Consider the following 22,778-nt stretch of genomic DNA (forward strand, 5'->3'; position numbering starts at 1 on the left):
ATTTTCTGGCAGACCGGAATAAACGCTAAAATAGTAAATTGTGTCTGTACACTGCATGCTATCCTTATGCAAGTCTCAGTTTCCTTTTTTGTATATGTTATTACCTTTTTTTGTGTTTTGTTCCAGTTCGACGGGTCCCACCGAGGTTCTCTATACCCCCAACAAATCATGAGATCATGCCTGGCGGGAGTGTAAATATCACCTGTGTTGCGGTGGGATCACCAATGCCATATGTGAAATGGATGCTCGGAGCAGAAGATTTGACACCTGAAGATGATATGCCAATAGGGAGAAATGTCCTCGAGCTTAATGATGTCAGACAGTCTGCAAACTATACTTGCGTTGCTATGTCTACCCTTGGTGTTATAGAAGCAATAGCGCAGATAACTGTCAAAGGTATATCTCAAGCATATTTATTTGGACACAGTTCTGTCTTTTATTTCATTCATTCTGAGCAAATATATTACACTGAAAGGTCTAAATGCCATTTGCCCTCTTAAATCAAGAGGGCAAATATTCTAACTGCTCACTAGCATAAGACAAAATACAGGTTCAGACAGGAGTAATAATCACTAATTTAATAATTAATATTTATTAAAATAAGTTAGTCATAATTTTCCATTATTTTTCTGTGTCTAGCTCCCAGCCTTCATTTCAGTTAAAGAAACTATCTTGAAATGTTATATTTATTTTTCAACAGCAGGAACCTTTAAGAACCAGTCATTTGACTTTCAGAATTGCTGGGTGTCCAAGTATCATATTCATTGAGTAATTGGAAACAAGAGGTTAAAAAAAATCTGAAAATTCAGTTGTAATTTTAAATTGTCTTTCTATAAGATTCCTCTTCTGCATATGGTTACGGATTTATTACGGAAGTCAGTAACATTAATTCATGACAAATGAGCTGTATTGGACAGAACTTGAAGATTTTCCAATCAGTTTTGGAGGAAATCTTAATTGACAAAAGCTTGCTCTGAACAGTTTACTCCTTCTCTCCATTTTGTCTTCCTGTTTGGTTTTGTTTTGTTCTTAGTTATTGTTTGTAAGCTTTTTATTCTAATAAAGAATGTCTGCTGTTATATAGTGCTAACTGTATTTTTGTATGTGTATTTAGCCTTACCCAAACCTCCTGGAACACCTGTGGTGACAGAGAGCACAGCAACTAGCATAACGTTGACTTGGGATTCTGGAAACCCTGAGCCAGTTTCTTACTACATAATCCAACACAAACCCAAAAACTCTGAGGAGCCATATAAAGAAATTGATGGGGTGGCCACAACACGTTATAGCGTGGCTGGCCTAAGTCCATATTCAGAGTATGAATTTCGGGTAGTTGCTGTAAATAACATTGGGCGAGGGCCAGCCAGTGAGCCTGTGTCAACAAGGACTTCAGAACAAGCACCTTCAAGTGCACCACGCAATGTACAGGCCCGTATGCTGAGCTCCACCACCATTCTGGTACAGTGGGAAGAACCAGAGGAACCTAATGGGCAAATACAAGGTTACAGAGTTTATTACACCATGGACCCCACTCAACATGTCAACAGTTGGATGAAGCACAATGTGGCTGACAGCCATATTACCACTATTGGGAATCTTGTACCCCAGAAAACATACTCTGTGAAGGTTCTTGCTTTTACTTCTGTTGGGGATGGACCACTTTCTAGTGACATTCAAGTCATCACTCAAACAGGAGGTAAGCTAGCAATGAGCAAAAATTTGTGAGAGAGACTTTCAGTTTAAAATGTTGCAAAAAAAACTAGTCCTCAAGTATAGCCAGTTTATTCAGGCAGTTTTGCAGATAACCTTTTTCTCAATTCCACAATGCAGGTTATCTTTGCAGAGTGGAAATTGCCCCATCGCACTTTCTTTTTCATCAGTACCAAGAAATATATCTGCAGTGCAACTGAAATCTCAGGGAGACCTTCATCCTGGAGGTGGCCAAATCTTACAGCTTTTGTTTGGCAGTGCTCTGTGCACTAAACCTATTTGTCAGTAATTCTTCATAACTTTTTTTTGAGATGTTACCTGTGGGTTTTGGTGGGTTTTCTTTAGGCGACATGCAGTTTTCCTATGCTGTATCACTCTAGGGAATATTGCTTTTGAAAATTTAAAATGTACGTGTACTGCATAAGTATTCAAATATTTGGTAAGATTCTGAGAACATTGAAAACATGAGAGCATTAAATTCAACAAACCTTGTGTAGTTTCAAGCAAGCAGGTTTGTACACTTTGGATTTATAAGTCAAATCAAAACTGCCCCAACAAAATGTACACCACAGGGTCACTATTTTCTTGGTTTATGTTTGCAGTTAGGTTTATTTTGTTTCTGTTCAAGAACTTTTAGGTCCATGAATTAGTTTTATTAGTAAAGGACAAGCAAGCAGAGTAAAAAACATGGCAGAAAAGTTTTTATGAAATCTAAAGTGAGAAGCTCTGGTAGAGTTACACTGCACAAAGTGTTTTACTGTAGCAATAAGAAATTGTCCTTTTGTCTAGCAGTTTAGAGAAGGCTGTATGAAGTATTACTGTAGGCCAGTGATTTCCTAGAAATATATAATAGTACTTGATTTTTTTAGTACAGGAAAGTTTCCTGTTGCAGAATTTAGCATCCCTCAAATTCTTAAAAAACAATCTCTAAAGTCTAACTGTAGACAGTTACGTTTCATCCAGTTTTTACTTCTGCATTTTACCAACATGCATCTAATAAAGACAGGAATTGATGTATTGTCCTGGAATCATTCTAGGTGTTGTGTTGTTACCTTTTGCAGTATCTCAGCTAAGTTATAAAATTTGCACATGCAAATGTTGATGTGTACACCATAGTTTAATTTTTGCATTTGCAACCATTTTCAAAGAACTAGTATTTATATTGACATCTGACTTCTGATTGCATCCACATGCATAAGGCTTTTCCAGAAGAAGATTTAGTGAGCTCCTTATCTGTGTTATCACTCACAACTGTAAACCTCTTAGATTAGCAACTGTCTGACAGTGGCTTCCCCAGTGAAGGATGAGGGAATCAAAATAATGAGCACTGAGGCTCAGCTGGAGTCGCCCAAGTTACATTACTTTCTGAGGTCACTTCAGAGAAGCAAGCATGTCCATCTGTTTCTGATTACTGTTGCAATCTGAAGAAATTGCAACGTTAACAGTGCTGGAGGATTTCTCAATACATGATTTCAATGTTTAATTGTGACTATGTTAAAAAAATTGAAAGAAAACAAAGAATGAAGCATACAGGAAGCATATTTAAGCACTGATACTTTTACATGAAATACAAATGTTTTGAGTCATAAAAGAGAGAAAAAAGACAGAAGTCTAGTGAAGTTGTCCAGTTTAGGGTATGGTCAAAAACTTGGATTTGCCCATCTCTCTATCCAGTAGTTTCTCTTCAGTGAACATCATAGAAAAAAATGCCTGCCTTGCCCTTCTCTTCCCAATTTGCTTTAATGTACATCTGAATACGATTGTTTTAGTTAAAACCTCTCAAGATTAAACATATTACAAATATTAAAGTGAATATAAAGTGCCATTTAAGGACAGGGAAAATAGATTTAATAGAAACATTTTAAAAGTTAAAGTAGGAATGGGATGCTGATTACATTTGGTTGATTTTATTTTAAACAAATAAGCCTGCAATTGTATATATATTTAGCTTAACCCTCACTTTGGGGATATTAGAGCATATATAAAAGAAAATCTTGCTGACATATGTGACTTACAGGCTCTGTTACATGGTTCAGAGTTTTCCTGCCTTAAGTGTATTCTGATCTTTGGAGAGAGATTATAAAAATGAATAATTTCTTCTTAAAAAAACTGTTCAGAGGAATTTTTATTTTCTTAGTACAGCAGAATGAGACTTTTAAAATGGGTGTATGAATGTCTTTTTTCTTTGCAGGTCAGCTGAAACTCTGCTGGTAGTGAAATTTAGATTTTTAATTAAAATATTTACTGGGTGTTGTAGTTTGAGAGGAAGAGAAGGATATATTTTTCAGACAACCCAACTGAAAAAAATCCCAAAAAGCTTCTATTTTTGGTGTTCAGTATTTTTTCTTAAGCATTTGAAGGCAAAGCCATGTCATATTGCCCAGTTGTTTTCAGCAGTGCTTTCTTTATGTTAAAAAGACCCAATTTTAACAGATTTTGTAATCAGAAAAAAGCTGTGGAGCTGAGCCTTTTGGGTAAAAGGAAATCTATTCCAAAAGTTAAGAGAGCCTTTACTCTGCATTTTGGACCAAAGGATTAGATTCTGTTGAGGATGGAGTCAGGACTGGTGTATTATGTAGGTTAATTGACTTACCAAATTTTAGAATAAAGAAAGTTAGAATATAAGTTTTACTGTGATACTTCTTTTGTTCTTGTTCTTGTTCTTGTTCTTGTTTTTGTTCTTGTTCTTGCTCTTGCTTTTTTACTTTGTTAGTAAACAAAATGTGTTTGTGTCCAGTTTAGCTGCTCAGGACGCACTTTTCATAACTTCTTTCTGGGTTTAAACTGGTCATAAGAATGTTATTTTAAACATATTTTAATCTGTGTGTACCAAGAAAATTTAGAGTTTTGAACTGTCTGGGTTTGGGTTTTCATTTAATTTTTAACCTGCAAAGAGAGGATAGCTACTAAAGGAATTAAGTGAATTTTTCTTCTGAACTTAGATAGAAAGACATGAGAGAGGTACACAAGGTCTGTTGGATAGTAGATTGCTGGAAAAAGAAAGAGGAAAAAACGAATAAATATTGTGTACCTGTTAGTATATGTTTCTGTGGAAAAAACTTAAAACACAAAATATATTATTAGTTTTAAATGAAGGATTCTCCATTATTTGAAGACTAAGGTTTATTACAATTATTAAAGGGTAATGTTTTGAACGTAGGAAAAAGGATAGTAATGAGAAGGTCAAGTATCTGACTTGCAGGGCGCATAAATGGAGCCTTAGATTCAACAAAATTAATGTTTCTGGATTTCTTGTGGTAAAAGAAGATTAGAAGTTCAGAGAAAGAGTTGATAGCAAGGAAGTACTGTTCTGTTTGTAGCAAGCTAGCTACTTTACCAAACATTTAAATTTTTTTCATGAACATGTGAACAGGTGATGTCTCTTAAACTCCACAGTCCTAGCCTAGTATCTTTTGCAGCATTTCATTAAATGGACTTCTGCATGAAAAGAGTTGAGAGCATGTACCTAGAAACTCAAAAATCAAGAAAGCAGGTGGGAGAAATTTTGGATTGAAAGGGACCTCTGGAGATCATCCAGTCCAACTCCTCTGCCAAGGCAGGGTCAGGTGACAAAGGAACGTGTCCAGGTGGCTTTTGAATGTCTCCAGAGAGGGGAAACACCACAACCTCCCTGGGCAGCCTATTCCAGTGCTCAATATAAAAAAGCTTTTCCTCTGGCTGAGGAGAAATTTCTTGTGGTTTAGTGTATGGCCACTTCATCTGCCTCTCTCTGGGCACCACTGGAAAGAGTCTGCCACCATTCTTGTGGCACCCCTCTTTGAGATACCTACATGTATTGATGCTGAGGCCAGGTATAGGATAGCTTTTTAACTGACTTGAATTTTAAAACTTCCTTCAAGGGACATTTCTGGTCAGGTAGGAAAGACTATTTCAGCTTTTGAATAACTCCCCGACTCTCAATGCACAGGTAATTTTTGTTAAGTGTCATAGTCTCTATTTTACTTAATTTAAGTGCTAACGAGATGAGTTCAGTATTGAGGATCTTAGCTTCACACACTGATAATTTATCTCTTCACTGTGTTTTTTAGACATTTAGACAGGACCAGGTAGACTGTCTTTAAGGCTGACTAAGATGTTTATTTTATTGTCTGGGCTCCCACTACGTCAGTTAGAGATAATATTTGAATAAAGTGATTTATGGATTTCTGACTACTTTTCACATAATATACTACGCTTTTTTAAAAATCTGAAATGTATAGTAGTTAATTATTTTGAGTACTGTAGTTCTTTGTTTGATACTGCAAACCTTAGGTATCTTCAGACTCATTTGAAGAGATTATTTCAGTTGTAGCAGAGACAGGGAGAGCACAGTCCACATATTATTTTGTATGTTAGTGCACATTTTATTTTGTACGTTACCCATTTTATTTTTTAATTATATTGTTATTATGTTTTTTAAAAAAAATACATATATTGTTTACAAAGCAAAAACTCTGGAGCACAATAGCTCTTCAGTTGTAAGAGTTCCTCTGTAGTTTTCACGCTTCTTGCAGAGAAATCAGAAGCATAAATCCTTGGTCCCTTTAGGTTCCCTGCTGATTGTAAATTCTCTTGATTGATCTATTGTCCTTTGCAAAGCTCATTTCTTATTGAACTCATTGAGTTTTACTCAAGGTGTGGATTTCACCCTAGCAATGTCATGGGGGTCTTTCTATCCTGGACACTCTCCTCTTTTTCTATTATCACTTGCAAACCCAGTATGGTCCTGGAGCAGTTTTCTGGTTACCTCAGTCAGCTGAAGAGCTGTGCAGGGAACTAAAGTGCCTTACTGAGGTCCTATTTTAGGATCCTGTTCTGGCATTTTAAAAAAATAAAGCCACATACACAGGACAAAGTCCAGCAATCTGTGTTTGTTCCTGGTTATCCAGCAATAAACATGGAGGAATAGGCAAGTGAAAATGCAGAAGTCGATGTGCAGTTTTGGAAAAAGTAGTTGTGGACTTCGTTCTTTATTTTGTTATTGCATTGTAGTCTTTTGTTGTGTGTACTGCCTAAGATATGTTTAGAAGAAAGAAGAGATACACTTGGAGCACACAGAAGTTAGGGGTTTTAAAATACTCTTGTATTGCTCTCAAAACAGAAAAGACAGTATTGAGAGAATGCTCATGCAAAAACATCCCTTTTAGTGGGGTGCCTGTGTACAGTACTAATACGGAGTTAGATTTGATATGTGACATTAAAAACACTTCTGTAAGAGTGTAAAGTCCATCTGCATACACTTTCCAGTTTCTCTAAGCTTTTTTGTCTCTCTGAAGGAGACCAGTAGCTTCTGCCAGCTCCAGCTTGGCTTAGCTCCCATGTGCCACTGAAGATGTTTTTAACAGATGTGTGTTCCAGGCAAAAATCCTAAATGGTTTAAAAGTTAATTGTACCTTAACTGGTACTTTTCCTTTGGTACTAGGTTCCATAACAGAGTTTATTAGCAATAAAGTGTGTTTAGTTTCTGTTATTTTGGTTTTGTTTTCTCTTTTCATCATCTTCTCTTATCTGTTTGGAGCAATGCAGACTTCCCTGTCACCTTTTTCTTCTGTCAGTGTTTACAGCATCAGAGTTGTCTAACCATGGTTAAAAAATCCGAGGGGAGACTAAATTTTAAAGCAAGATATTATTTTGACAAACAGCATTTGGAAAAGTCCAATTAGCCATCAGCTTGTATTATAAAATGATTGAGAATTGCAGACCTAAGATGACAAAGGGTTTGGGTTTTTCTAAAAGGAATACTTGGAGAATGAGGGTCTTAAAACATGTAGAGAGTCAGGAAATACCCTTAGTTCTCCATCTGCTGCCATATTTATCATAACAGATGGTACTAGCCTTCATATGAGTCACTTGACTGATCATTTACTATTACTGCCTGGCTGTGTTCTACAGTTCATGTACCCATACATTAAGTACAGATCATAGCATTACAGGACGATTGAGGCTGGCAGGATGATTATCTGCAGAGGTGTCCAGCCACAGCCACTGCCCAGAGCAGGCTTAGCTCTGGGGTCAGACTGAGTTTCTTAGGACTTCACCCACTTGATGTGTAAAACGCCCCAGAGCTGGTATGGTCCAACATCTTTGGGCCTTGGCTGCATTTCTACATTGTCCTGAGCCTCTCATGTTTCAACTTGTGCCACTGCCTCTCACCTGCCACACTCTGTGAAGAGCCTGGCTACATCTCTTCCATCCCTTCTGTCACTGCTGGGAATGCTGTTGAGAGCCATCCATTCTCCCGGCTGAACCATTGCCATCACTGCAGCCTCTCCTTGCAAAATTAGAATCTGTCACAAATACTTAGTTGATGTTTCCTCTAATGGCTCCCCATGCTTTGGGATCATCTCCTCTTTGCACTTCGCAGACCGAGGTCTCTTTTTAGACCAGACACCTTTTAGAAAAACATCTAATTAGTCCTGTCCCTCTTTATTCCTGTAAAAGAGTTGGTCTCCTTTTACTTTCACTCACTCATTAAAAAAAAAAGTCCACCCAGGAGCTGGAAGAATATGTACCTCATATATAAAGGTTCTGTTTATTGAAAGTTAGATACCAAATCTGCACCAGAATACACAAGGGCAGTGTTCTCCTCAAATTAATATTCTGTAGAAGTCTGGGGAAGATAAAAATGAAAATACCAAATTATTTTAACAGTTTACTCTCTGAAGTTTTTATGTCTTTTACTGTACTAAAAGAACATACTTGTAATACTGTCATAGAATTCTTCCCTGATAAATGTTTATGAAACCATCATTATTGTCACATCCTATTTCTTACACCTGTTCTCAGTGTGTGCTAAGAAGTACATCTTTTTATTTTGCCCCTGAAAAAATGAGAGCATGTCACATTTTATTCTTGAACAGCTAGAGAACAGCTTTGGAAAACTGTTTCATGCCTTATCAATGGCACTATTAATTCAACTATTAACTGAAAGTTAACTATTAACTGAAACTCTTATTAACTGAAAGTTAATAGTTCTAAAAAATGTTTAAGAACTTAGGTGCCAAAACTATTGTACACAATCCAATGATATAGTTATGTTCTCCTGTCTTTTCATAGTCAACCTTATCATTTGCTTCACATTCGAAGAAGTAAATTAGGATAGCATTTAGTCTGGATCATTTCTGTGACCATTGCACAAGATATAACAACAGAGAATGTTATTGACTAGTGCAGTCAAAAGTGCTTTTTACTTCTTGCAATTAGAAAGTGTTGTCACTAGAAATTCAACTATATTTTTAAAAAGACCAGTCATTAAAGGGTGGAAAAACTTCACTTAATGAGAAATTTGCTGAATATCTCTTCACTAGGTTTTAACTACTTCAAGTTAAACAAGCTGTGGTTTGTATGTGGGTGTCTTCTTAAAGACCAGGATATGTTTACTGACTTTCATTTATGAGCTGAGAAAAAAAAAAATCATGTCTGGAAATGCATATAATAGTTTTAACACTTTATTCTAGACTATTTCAGCTAATCATATATTCTATGATCTAGCTTTTTCTCACGCACACACAAATATATAGATGTATATATTTGCTATTTCACATATACGTTTTTAGATTGTTGGTATTCATCACCAGGCATCTCTTCAATTGCATTTCAGTTCTGTTTGCTTTATTTACACTGCAAAAGCTTTTATTTGAAATTCTTTATAGTTTTTAACAGGTGAATTAAATGTATCATTTTACTTTTTCTGTGCTTAGATAATTTGTTTCAGAGTACTGTGAATCAATTTGTTTAAGTTCAGTAAGATAAATAAAAGTAATATTGCATGCCATGTTCAGATAACATTTTAAAAGATTTGAAAATATTGAAGTATCCAAGTAAATAATTGGCCGCACTTTTCTTTAGTGCCTGGTCAACCCTTGAACTTCAAAGCAGAACCTGAATCTGAAACAAGCATACTGCTTTCCTGGACACCTCCACGGTCTGATACCATTTCTAGCTATGAACTGGTTTACAAAGATGGGGAGCATGGGGAGGAAGTAAGTGGCAATATTGTACATCTTTTGAATGATCTTTAATAAGTTGGACATAAAATGTGGCAATGGTTTAAATTTCATTTTTTAGTAACTTACGTTAGTAGAAATGCCTTGATATTTAGGTTTGTTAAGCTCAGCAGTTAGCCTAGTGACAGACTGAAAGCGTGTAAACAGCAGAAAATGTGGTTACCAGCCAGTGGAATTTTGCTACAGATGGCAATGAATCCTCCACAGAAATTCCATCCAGTTTCAGACATTGATTATGTCTCTCTGAGCCTATTTATCTATAAAGACTTGGAAGCAAAAATATTTGAGGACATTTTATGGACCCATTAAGCCTTTTTTGAACTTACACCTGAACTTTGAAATCTATTTTCAGCCTTAGATAATTTTTGTTTCTCTGTGCCATTGTGTAAGAGAATTCCTGAGCTTTTCTAATATTTCAGTAATAATTGAGAAGAAAACAGGAGGTTCTTTCTAAAGATTAAGGCCTGCAATAGACTTCTTCGGTACCATTACTTCATTAAAAAAATTCAGTTTGTGGGTGTCTATCGTTTCTGTCCCACAAATTTTAGAATAAACTGTTCTTCTGATAGGGAAAGGCCATATTACCAGGTGTCACAGAGAAAAGAAAGAAGCCAGGATTCTCAGAAGGGCACAGGAGATTGTCAGCCTCATTGGTTTCTCTTGCATCTTCAGGTCCTTGCTGATGCTTCAACTGAGCAGCTTCGCACATACACTGAATTCATAAGTTTATTTTGTGTAAGGGGGCCAGGTCTGTATTTCACTTCCAAATAGAATGCAGGCTGCTGCTTAGTAAGTTGCTCTGTGGAAGACTTTGCTTTTAATAGTTTGAATATATATTTAACTACAAGGTTAAACCCAAGATAATTTACACTATAAAATCACTGCTGTAAAAGACAGTTATAGGTAAGGCTTAGTTCATGTAGTATTCTGTGAAAAGCCTTTCATACTTTGTATGTAGTTATTTGCTCCTCAAAGAGGCAAGCTTTGTTTGTGGCTTTGAGTTTCACCCATTAAACTGTTGTCTTTAAAAAATAGTTTATTACTGTTTGCCAAAAGAAATTTATTCGGGTTTGGTTTTGTTCTGCTTTATCTTCTTGAATTTAAGTTTTTCTTTGTGGTTTTATGCCAGTGCAAAAGCATACAGGCAATATTTATGGAATTCAGAGTCTCTGAATACTAACCAAGATATTCTCTTATTATTTACATTTAGCAACGGGTTTCCACTGAACCTACTACATCATATCGTCTGCAAGGCTTAAGGCCAAACAGCCTGTACTTGTTCCGCCTAGCTGCACGGTCTCCTCAAGGCCTGGGTGCCTCAACAGCAGAAATCTCAGCCAGAACCATGCAGTCAAGTAGGTGTCTTTCCTTGAAATATTTATTCTCTTTGTTTCTATTAATCTCAGTAGCCCAGGAAGGCAGAAACAGAGAAAAAAAGCAAAATACAGTATTCACATTGCTTGATACAGCAAAAGAATGCTTAAAATATGAAATTCTGAGGTGTATTGTGATCAGCTTAATATATGAGTGGTTTTACATTGTTTCAAAAAATAACCTAAATAAACCAGTGTCTAAGGAGGCAATATAAAGTTGGCATAATGAAATTTTATTTTATAATAAGGTGAAATGTTGTATCATGCAATAGGTATACATTAATAAAAGTCCTTAGCCAATAAAATTCCACTTCCCTACTCTGCACATTTTCTAGGTTGTTTCTGCAGCATCTCCCTGAAGTGCAAAAATTTGTATCAAAAAAGTTCAAAAAAGTGGATCAGATTGAATATTTCAGACTGTACCAGATATTTCTTAACAACTTATTAAATTTTGTTAAATTTTCTTAATCTAGGCTTTTTATGATGTTCAGTCATTTCCACCTTGAGAAAAACAGTTAGAAATATAAAAATTTGTCAGGGACTTGTATATATACCTTAAAACATTTAAATTAAGACTTAACTAAAACAATCAGCTATTCAGCAATGATGTCGAGAAGGATTATTCTTGCCTGATAAATTATGTTTTCCTGACAGTTTGCATTACAATGTGTCATTGAAAAACCTAGTACAATTCTATTTTTATTTGTTTTAAATTAATTTGCCTGTTCTTAAAGTACAATAATTCAAAACAGAAAAATCAGTTTCTTAGTTGGCATTAATCTTTTTAACTTGCAGTCATGACATGTGATTACACTATTGTTCCTTGTTAATGTTACATATTAATATCAATTAGTGTGAATGGAGACACAGTGCTGCTCACCTTTAAGCAAAGCTAAATGTGTTTCTGAAGCATTTCTAAGGCACTTGGAATAAGCACAAATAAACACATGTAACACAAGGTTACTTTTAGATATAGTAGCAAGGCAATTTTTCAGTTTAGTAATTCAGAATGAATAATTTGATTAAGAAATAGGTATTTGTTTATTCTGGGAGCCATTTCAACTATTTAGAATGCTCACTATCTTATATTGTGTGAAGATTGCTTACGAAACATACATCTAGGAATCAAGTATTCCTTATATTAGCACATTGCCATTTTCTCTTCTTGCATATAAGAATATGTTATGTTTTTCTGAGCCTTGCGTCTTCAGATAGTTGCCATGTCCAGTTGATTTCAGTGGTCAGATCCAAGTTATTTGCTGCAAAGATTACTTTTTTTTTTTAATGTGCAATTAAGAAAAAAACATATATGCTTTAATAAAACTAGTTAAAGTAGCCTTCAAATTAGCTTCAGTTATATAAGTGCAATATTTTGCATTTTCAGAGTATAATGGATTAAAAATTAATAAACTTCTGTGCTTTTATTAACAATATTCACCAGAATGTGCTACTGCCTTTCATCTTGGTATCAGAGGAAGATGCTGCAGGGATTTATTTCTTTTTTGTAAGACCTTAAGGGACATTTTACATGTGTTTCACTTCTTGCACAAGTTAATGGTAGAAGGGGACCCATTTCCTTTGAGTAGTTGATTACTGAATTAGTCTGTAAAAATAACCCAAAATGTGTTAATTGTCATCTGTTCTTCCATCCACCTCCTCTAGTTTATTGAAATACTAGTAAATTCCCTCCTATCTTCCCTTTGGAGGAGCAGTGTACCATACTGAGTAAAAAGCCATTGATCCCTGTAGAAAGAACTGTAGGGAACCAAAAGATACATGTGTAAATGCAGTAGGTCACAGCAGGGTCCTAGGCCTTCTCTGTTCTTTTAATTTTATTTGATGTGACTATTATGTGTAAGTATCCGTTTGTTTCTTTTTTTCCCTTAAGAAATTGGAAGAAAAGATGGAGAGGGGGATGTAAAGGGGAAAAAAGATCTTGCACATAAAATTTATGTTTTTCTTACAAGACAGGAGGCAGAAATAGGAAAGCAGTTCTCATCCCCTCCTTCTGCTAGTGAGTTTGAATTATGCCTCCTTTTTTTGGTGCTCTGAATGATCTGTTAGTAAGCATAGATTTTGGTAAGTTAAAGTGCAGTTAAGCACATAAATGCATACCTAACTTTCAGTGCTTGATTTGCCTCACTGAAAGCAGTGGAATGATATGCATGCTTAAATGCTCTGAAGCTTGGAAAATGTAAATATGCTAACATACTCCTTTGAGAACAAATGACTAAAGGTGAGCATTTCTGCTCTGAAGACTAGTGATGCTGACAGGAGATGAAACAAAGACAGAAACTCACATTCTGATGTATTGAGCTTGTAAATTCATTTTGTAAAATGAATACCTGCTTTCTTTACATGTTGTTTGGGGTAGATTTTTCTTCTGTAGAAATAATATACACTACTGGTAGCATTAATTCTTTGCTAGCAAAGGTGTCTCCAAGAGAAGTTAAAAAATAAAACTGACAGCTGATCTAGGGTAAGTACAAGTTACAGTCAGAATCAGCAAGCCTGTCACTTTTTCCTGGTAGGTAAATTTTTGACTAAGACTTTCGTCATCTTCTATGGACTGCATGCTCATAGTATGTTAGCTATAATAAGTGTTTCAGTAAATGCTTTCAATTTAAATGTAATTTATTATTGACTTGTGTAAGGCAGACTCATTAAAAAGAACCAAAAAAACAGTAATTTGTTTATGAGAGTGAAAAGGCTGCAAAAATTGCAACCTATGGAGCAATTTGTAGCAATTATTGCAAGTTTTTAGGAGTTACGTAAAAAGAGATTTTCTGTCTTAAGGAAATAAAGCCACTTGAAGGGGATGTCAAAATTTGTAAGTAAATACATGTCATGTATTACTTAAAATGTTATAGCTTGCACTAATTGCAAAGATTGTAAAGATAGATCACTAGTCTTAGAGGTATCACGTTTTTGTTTTATTTCAAGAAGAATTTTAATTACAGGTAGGTAATGTTATTTTGAGGCTTCATTTTCATATATTTCCCCTACATCCTTTTTCACCATTTAGTTTGCCTGTTCATTTTCAGTTTCCTCATGTTAATAAGCCAAGGTGCATAAGATTATCTGACGTTTTGCTTTTTTGAGTTTCTACTTATTTTATTTATTATTTTCATTTGTTTATCTTTTTTTTTTTTCTTTTGTTCATTTTTTTCAATCACTTCTATCCTTCCACTCAAATCCTCCTTTAACCCACTACTGAAATTAGAGCCATCAGCTCCTCCTCAAGACATTAGTTGCACAAGCCCCAGCTCCACTAGCATTTTGGTAAGTTGGAAACCTCCACCAGTGGAAAAACAGAATGGCATTATCACTGCATACTCCATCAAGTACATTGGAATTGATGGAGAAGATGTCAAGCCCCATGAAATTTTGGGAATTTCCTCGGACAGTAGCCAGTACCTTTTGGAACAGCTGGAAAAGTGGACTGAGTACCGGATCTCTGTGACTGCTCACACTGATGTTGGACCTGGCCCAGAGAGCTTAGCAGTATTGATTCGGACAGATGAAGATGGTATGTTGCCTCCACTACATCAGTTTGCACCTCTATGACTCTGTCATCTGCTGTCTTTTGTGTAGGCTAACAATATTTTTTCTGCTCCTCTTTTTTTTTTTCCCAAATATAACCAGATTCTATCGCCCTTTGAGATTTTTATTCACAGACTGTACTTTCTACACCATTTTTCTATCTGGTATTTTTTAATCAGAAAATATTTTTTTGCAAGTGACATGAATCTGCTGCTCCTTTGAGCCCATACATATCCTTCTTGATCCTCCCTTAATGAAAAGTAACTCCTAGGGAAAAAACTACCTGCCTTTTCCTTGATTTTACAGTCATTGACATTTTTAAACAATTATGTGTATAAACTTTTATTCAGGTCTTGATTTTTTGGTTGATTGTTTTTTTTTAACTGCTTTTATCTTCCATATTGTGGTTTTTGATTTGAGGGGTTTTTTTGGGTTGTGTTTTTTTTGTGTTGGCTTTTTTTTTTTTAGTTTTGTTTTTTGATCTTGGAAAACTGATGCTCCACACATTTTCTTTTCTTCCATTCTTGAAAGTGACAGAAGACAGCCTTGTAATCAGCCTCCTTTTTATCCTGAGGAAAAAACAAACCAAAATAAAACATAGAACTTGACAAACAAAAAAAAAGGAAACTTTTTTTTTAATATTTTGTGGTTTTGTTTTTATTATAGTATTATTATTTCAGTGATTAAAATCTCTCTTTGTACTATAATGCTTTGAATCTCAAAGCATCTTCCTTGGCTTTTGTACATTTTTACATGTTTTTCTATTTCTCTAATACTCCTTTTTCTTCCATTTTTTGCATCAGTCATGTTTTTTGATCTTTTCACTGAAAGATAGAGCAGATTTGTTGAGCATCTTCATTTGCTGAATGATTTGTATTCTTCAAAGACAACATAGTGAGTCTGCCCTTTCTTATAAAAAAAAAGAAAGACATGGGTGGGACAGGTGTCTGTAATTCTCTTCTGTCCAATGATGTTGTTCCAGTTCCTAGTGGTCCTCCTCGCAAAGTCGAGGTAGAGGCTGTCAACTCTACTGCTGTTAAAGTGTCATGGCGCTCGCCTGTGCCCAATAAGCAGCATGGTCAGATACGAGGGTACCAGGTCCACTACGTCAGGATGGAGAACGGCGAGCCAAAGGGTCAGCCCATACTAAAAGACATCATGCTGGCGGATGCACAGGTAATTGGGACACTCCATTCTTTTCTAGGTCACACTGAAAACATTTCACTTACCAAAGAGTTGTCTTTTGTTGTTGAAGGTCTTTTTTCTTTCTATTTAATAGTCTACCAGCTAGCATTTTCTGTCTCTATTTTAAAACCTTTCTTTCAGAAAAAAATTTAAAGGTTCTTGGGCCAAAACAAGACGCTTTCTTCGCTGTTGATCTGCAACTAAATGCTAGGCTATGTCATTGTTCTATTCTGTTAAACCTAGAGACTTATACTCTGAAGTTCTAAAGTATCAGGGTGATCTGATCCAGAGTCAGTGTAGTAAACTATGATTCACCTGATCCACCCATCTCCTGTTCGTGTGTTTCAGTGGAGAGCCTAGGATCATTAGAAACCTGTGTTAGCCTTTTATTACAGTGTTTCTCTGATTAGCTTGTATGCACCTTACTACACATTTCACAATAAATTAATGTTCTTAAGGTAACTTTGGAAACCACTGAGGTATTATACTTTCCATTATTCATATCAGGAGCTTCAATAAAATGAGGAACTTAGTTTGAATAGGTATGTGGTTATTATATTGCAAAATTTCCCATCTATTTTTGAAATTATGAGAATATGAGATAATTAAAACATCCAGTTTAAAAAGCTTCTCAAACTAAGATTTTACTGATTAAGATATACCAGCGTTCTGTAAAACTTAAGATTTCCAAAGCTCCTGACACTGAAGGAGTCATGCTGTGAGAAACTATAATCCATTATACATGTCTCACTGCTAGCTCACAGTTTATGACTGGATTGACTGGCAATAAAAAGAAATTATTAACCTAAACCAAAGAGTAAATCTGTTTTGTAAGCGTTTTACATGGATAAGCAAAGAGGGGGGTAAAAATATAGTTTTTTTTTTCCCTTTTCAGTTTTGGTTCTGATTTTCAGATTTGCAGCAACCTCTTTGGAGAACAGGTCTCCTACACCTGCATTTTGCTCATAACCCTATTTGCAAAATATTGTGTCTGTTTCTGGAGGACTTTGCTGCCAGTACTTACTTTCTTATTTTGAAAAACATGGTGTTCTTATGGTTTAAATTCAGTGGAGACAAAGATGAAAGTAGATCAGGAAGTGGGAAGGGAAAGGGAAAAGGAAGAGGAGATGGAAAAGGACATGCTAGTGTGCTGTGGTTCTCTTTTTCACACGTTTTTGCATTCAACCTGTCTGGTAGGGGATTAAAATTATTTTAAACACTAGAAGATCAGTAACTGGAGATTAGGTGAGATATTAGAGTCCAAATACCAAAAGGCAAAAGTTGCATTTCTTCTTTTGTCAAGGTTATCTTTGACCAGCCCACTTGCCACTGTTTCAGGAAGGATAGTCAACTCCTTTCTCTTCCCACCACTCTTTCCTGCCTGTAATACTTCTATGATACATGTGATTAAGTCTTGTGCCGGTATGAAGACCTTGATGGTAAAACATCTGTGTGGTTTCAAGACTTAATGCATTGAATTAGTTTAGGAAACTGAAGTACCAGGTAGCCTTTAATTCTGTCTTGGTAACTTTTTAAAAAAACTTATAAAATAGTACTACATGGTACAAGAGGATTCGTTACTTCTTTTATTTGTCAGTGAAAGAGAAGTAGCTGGATTTTAAACAGGAATGGAATTTAAAATGCCTGGCCTGATTTCATTAACCAAATTTCATGTGATTCTACATGGATAATTCGAACTGTACATGATTTTTTCAGACATCTTTCATACTCATTTTATTATAAAGAAGAAAACTTTATATCAACCAGGCTACAAATCTCCTTATTTCTTTTGTTTTTCCTTTTGACTTCCTTTACTGTAAATTAGTGGGAATATGATGATACTGCTGAACATGTAAGTACTTTATGATTGGGCAGAAAAACATTTTGTGTTTGGGTTGAGATTTTTTTGTCTTGCCTGTTTGCTTGTAACACTGTATGGTTTTGTTTTGGGTTAGGGTGGTTTTTTTTGGTGCTTTCTTTGGGTTTGTTTTTGTTTTGCAGGGTGGTTTTTTTTGTCATTTGCACAAATGCATGTTCCTAACATCAAGGGTTTTTCTCTTATGCCACCTTTTTCCTTTGTTGTTATTTTTTTTCTTTTTTTTTTCCCCAAGGGAGAGTAGGGTTACTATTGCTTGCCAGTTCTGGGGTTTAGCATGATGCCAAAATGTACAGCACTGATTTGTGTTTTCATCTTTTTGATGGCTGTCACTAACTTTGCCTCACAATTTCTTCTTTACAAGATGATAGAAAAATAAACAGAAGTGGTTCAGAGTTACATACCAATAGTTGTATTTTTCTGTATTCATTTTAAGGTTAAATTTTTTTTGTTTCAGTTAGAAACAAAAAAAAGTAGAAAGTTGTGCTTTCTTTTGTATAAAATAAATACATGCTATCAGGAAAGCCAGATGGCCTGCAGTGTTTATGCCTAATAATGTTTGCTGTATCCAAACAACACTTTCAAACATTCCATGCAGCCATAGCTCTTACACCGTGAAGTACTGGTTGTTTTAGATGAGACTAATATCTTCTTAACTCTTTCTGCTTTGTAGTTTTTTGGTGGTTTTTTTACCTTTTACAGTTTAATTCTGGTAGTACCAGGTGCAGTTTTCTTATGAAAGATATGAAGTCTTTCTTACTGATTTTGGCCTTACAGTTCAATTTAATTCAGAGATAGAGTCTAGTAAGTTGATCTTTTGATAGTCGGTGGTTATGTGTTGTTTCATTTTGTTGTTTGAGGTTTTTTTCTTTTACTTGAGCTATTTTGCCCACTCATTCTGATCATTACCTAATTATTTCTATATTGCTAATAACTGACTGTAAATACAATGCTGAATTCTAATTACATATTTACTAAACTCATATCCACTATCTGGAAAAATCTATATACTCGTAATAGTCTGGCCCATGATTTTTATATTAACTTTTCATAGCTGTTGCATCTGAGGGATCTGTGATTGCACATTTGCTATTTATTCTAGATGTATAAATATACCATCCCTCTGGCAGCATTGAAATATAGTGCAAGTTTATTCAGCCATATGAAAATGCAAAGGAGTAGTCCAATGGTTATAGGCTGGAATTTGGGGACTCCAGATCCGTCAGACCTCCAAATACTGTCCTTTTATATTTACATATAAGATTTATTTATATTATGAGTGTCAAAACTTGCTCCTCTTGTTGTCCCTGTAGCAGGACATAAGTTTAGTACATTTCTCATACACTGTTCAGCATCTTCTGTGTGCATACATGTATATGTGTGTGTGCGCACACGTATGAAAAGATGCTCTCTTGCTCTGATATTTACACTTTGATGTTGTTGCTGTTACTTTGCTCTAGCTGAAGAGCTACTTGTTTTGTAGCTGCTGTCATCTGAGGGCCATCAGATCTCTCCTCTGACCAAATTTTTAGCATTGTTTTACATAGCTCTTTTAGATCTGAAGGGCTAGTTGTTTCTGAAGTCCTTTCAGATGTTGAGAAGTGTAGCCTACCCAGTGATACAGGTTATGGAAGTAATGAGGCTTTTTTGTTCAGCTAAACCATCATTACTTACAAAGTGTGCATGTAAATGCACACATTTTTCTTACTAGGATTTTTACAACTATACCAGATATCCTGCTAATGATTAGGTTAAACTGAGTTTCTCATATCTACATGTGCATGTGTTTCACAATGTCAGTAGTATTCCTCAGGCAAGGTATTTCAGAAGACTTTCTTCACTGTTCACACCACTAAGCCTTTGGCTTTTTCCTTTAAACTAGCATACTATATGTTTAGATGTGTGCTGTACTTTATTGCTTAAGTGAGTGAAATTGCATTATCAAGTATTTCATACAGTACAGTTTGTTGGTGCATTCACATGCTTGCTATCACTGCCAATAGCTCAAAAGTGTAATATAAATGGGGTTTCTAAAGGACTCTGCATTCTCCTGGCAAACAATCTATTTTAAATCAGTTTTCCTTATTTTATTTTCTTTCATTTTAGGAAATGATAATTTCTGGGCTTCAGCCTGAAACTACATACTCTTTCACTGTGACTGCCTATACAACTAAAGGTGACGGAGCACGCAGCAAACCCAAACTTGTATCTACTACTGGTGCAGGTAATACTTATATACAAATTGAGCTCTAAATGAATCCTTTGACTTTTTCTGCTACTGTTTTATTCCTACTATTTGTAAATGCAAAGGAGTAGTCCTGTCCCAAACAGTGCTACTGTTTTGTTCCTACTATTTCCTGTTGTGTGAAAAGTGTTTCTAGGACATAGGATTTTCTCTTTCAGTCTTTGGACCTTCATTTATTTTGATAAAAATAGAGCAGTGACTCCCTTTATCCCTTTCTTAGTTCCATATGAGGTCACATTATAGTTTTTAGTAGCTCTTCCACTAAAATTGGTGTCTTCTTTGAGAGTAGAAAATAGAAATTCGGACCTCAGAAGGATATTTGAAAAACTTGTAAAGGGTTTTCATGATCTTTGTGAAAGTAGCAACACTGCTGCCTGTTAGTAAAAGCATTGAAAGCACCTGTATGGCATCACAACTTAATCTCAGAAGAATGTAATTATTAAAGTAGAGAATTGAAAAACAGAATGAAACTCCATCCTGTGAAACCCTGAAGTCCATCTTGATTCAGGGGTAATTTTAGGAACAAACTGGGGCAAAATTCACCCTGCCACTGTGTTCAGTCTGCATTTGATCTCAGGTGGTATTAAAGGCTGGATATCTTGGCTGCATAACCAACACAGCAGTTAGCACAGATGGGATGAACTGAACTGCTTTTAGATGAGGAACGATTTTTAATTTTTTTTTTAATGTGTTACTGTGACACAGCTTAACCAGTTGATGCCACCACAGGTTTAGTGTGATGCTTACCTACCGATGTTCACAATCTGTAGGTATTGTGTACGTTTTTGGGGGTTTGTATTGCAGCCATTAAGGATATTCTGTTACAATCACATATAGCACATACAGCACATTACATGCTCTCTGAATAACAATAGCACATTACATACTCTCTGAATAACAATGTATTGTTTATGCTGATAGATAAAATCCAAAAGGCATATATATTTATATTTATAGTGATTGATTCGATTTTTAAAACAAACACTGAATGCAGAAAACATCTTGTATTAATATCAAAACCATCTATATCCTTTTCTTGTTATATCACTTGGAAAAATTCCAGACTTGGTGGCTGGATGCGCAATGCTTCATTTCATATCTTAGAATACATTCTAGTCATTACTCTTGGCTATTGCTGAAACTTACTTTCTAACTTCTTATCTTTCCTGAATTCTCATACTCTGAGGAAAAAAAAAAGGTGATATCTATTTCTGGCATGTATTGGAACTTGATTTAAGAAAAAAAGGCACTTGATCCATTAATCTTTTTTAAAGTTCAATTCCCAGTTTAAATAAACAAATTTATATGAATTGTGATTTTATTAGATCCTAGACATAAACATAGGTGATGCAAATATGCTTGCAAAACTTAAAGTTTCACTGCATTTAGTCCTTATTGACTGTTCATGTCTCATTCTGTCAAGAACTGTGATGCTTCTACTTAAAAAAGACAGAAGAAATCCTATGTCCCATATAAACTTGATTGAAGCGCAATGGAGAATCGGAGGCATGTCTATAAATGTAATGCATATTGCATTCTTTTTGTCGTTTGCTTAAACCTGTGAATATGAATGTTTGTTCAGCTAGTTGCCATTCTGCTCCTTCATACATTCCAGACTGTATGAAATCTCTTCACTTTGTGTTACAGCTTGCTGTGTTTGGGCTGTTTTTGTAAGAAAAATTTGTATGCAGATTTTTGAAAAATGAGACATTGAATATAGTCAGTACCAAGAGCTTCCTGCTCACTTTCTGTGAGAATGCATCACACGAAGGAAGGAGCAATGCATTAACACCAAAGGGTTGTAGGTCTGTAACGCAGTCTCCTATTCACTTTCAGTTTCCATTTTATTTTTTTTCCTAGAAAGGTGCTACTTGAATACTACAATTAAAAAAATGAAGGATCTGACTTTCTAGTCTAAAGTTTAAATGAGGTTGACTGAGATTATATCCGTAAAAGATATGAAAAGAGAACAGATGTTTGAACGTTTACTAGAGAAGCTATCTGTAAGGTATTCAGACAATAAGTAACTGTTCAGCTGTCCAGTTAGTGATACAAAAGCATCATTTACATTTTTAGGCAGGAAAGATTCACCAAACATAAGTATGGTAACTCAGTTATTAGTAAAGTCACTGAATGCTGTTGATATTTTTATTCAAGTGTGGTTTTGTCTTATGTTCAGTTTCCTTTCCTCACTGTTGAAATCAAATGGAACAAAAACTGTTACTGAACATTCCTAAATCAAAATACATTTAAAATACTTGGGGCAGAAATTACAAAATATATGATGAACAAGACCTTGATAAAAATGAAGACTTACTAGTCAGTGATATCATACAATTTTTATGAAGATTTTAATCAGACCTTTACTTTCTGTGTCACAATAGTTGAAGAATCTCATAGAACAATAGCTTGTCCATTACTTGTCTTTTGCTTTCATACTGGACAGCACTCTTGAAATACAGATTTCAGCTTAAAAACGAAAGTTTATATTAAGACAGTGATGTACTTTATAGCAGCTAACAGAAAACGGTTTCTTCAGGTAATTTTGCAAAGGCAGCCTACGTGAAATTCTACTTGCGGTGGCAATCCATTGCAGCAGTAACATCTGTTGCAAAGGGCTGTGTGAAAGATGTCTTGCTATTTACTAATGGATTTCACTAGATCAGAGAATATATTTTATTTTATGGACCATTTTACTTCTTTTAGGCTCATGGAAAATTCAGATTATCAGAAATTTCTAGACAGAACTATTTGGTGACAAAACTGTATATACAACTGGACAGAATCCTGTCATTTGTCCTAAAAGACTGTAATATTCATAAGTAAATCATACTGAAAGT

The 22,778-nt window shown here is 35.2% G+C and overlaps 1 protein-coding gene across 1 annotated transcript in view; it reads left to right on the forward strand.

Annotated features, from left to right (window-relative positions):
- Window positions 1-22,778, forward strand: part of PTPRD (protein tyrosine phosphatase receptor type D) — a 975,596-nt gene that overhangs the window by 836,406 nt on the left and 116,412 nt on the right. Inside the window, exons 17-24 of the mRNA XM_053932226.1 lie at window positions 127-396; window positions 1,115-1,696; window positions 9,559-9,692; window positions 10,927-11,071; window positions 14,313-14,618; window positions 15,615-15,808; window positions 17,643-17,669; window positions 19,800-19,917. Coding sequence (XP_053788201.1) covers window positions 127-396; window positions 1,115-1,696; window positions 9,559-9,692; window positions 10,927-11,071; window positions 14,313-14,618; window positions 15,615-15,808; window positions 17,643-17,669; window positions 19,800-19,917 — 1,776 coding nt within the window. The remainder of the gene's footprint in view (window positions 1-126; window positions 397-1,114; window positions 1,697-9,558; window positions 9,693-10,926; window positions 11,072-14,312; window positions 14,619-15,614; window positions 15,809-17,642; window positions 17,670-19,799; window positions 19,918-22,778) is intronic.

Source organism: Vidua chalybeata, chromosome Z (genome assembly GCF_026979565.1).
Source record: "Vidua chalybeata isolate OUT-0048 chromosome Z, bVidCha1 merged haplotype, whole genome shotgun sequence".
In the NCBI taxonomy this organism is placed as follows: Eukaryota; Metazoa; Chordata; class Aves; order Passeriformes; family Viduidae; genus Vidua; species Vidua chalybeata.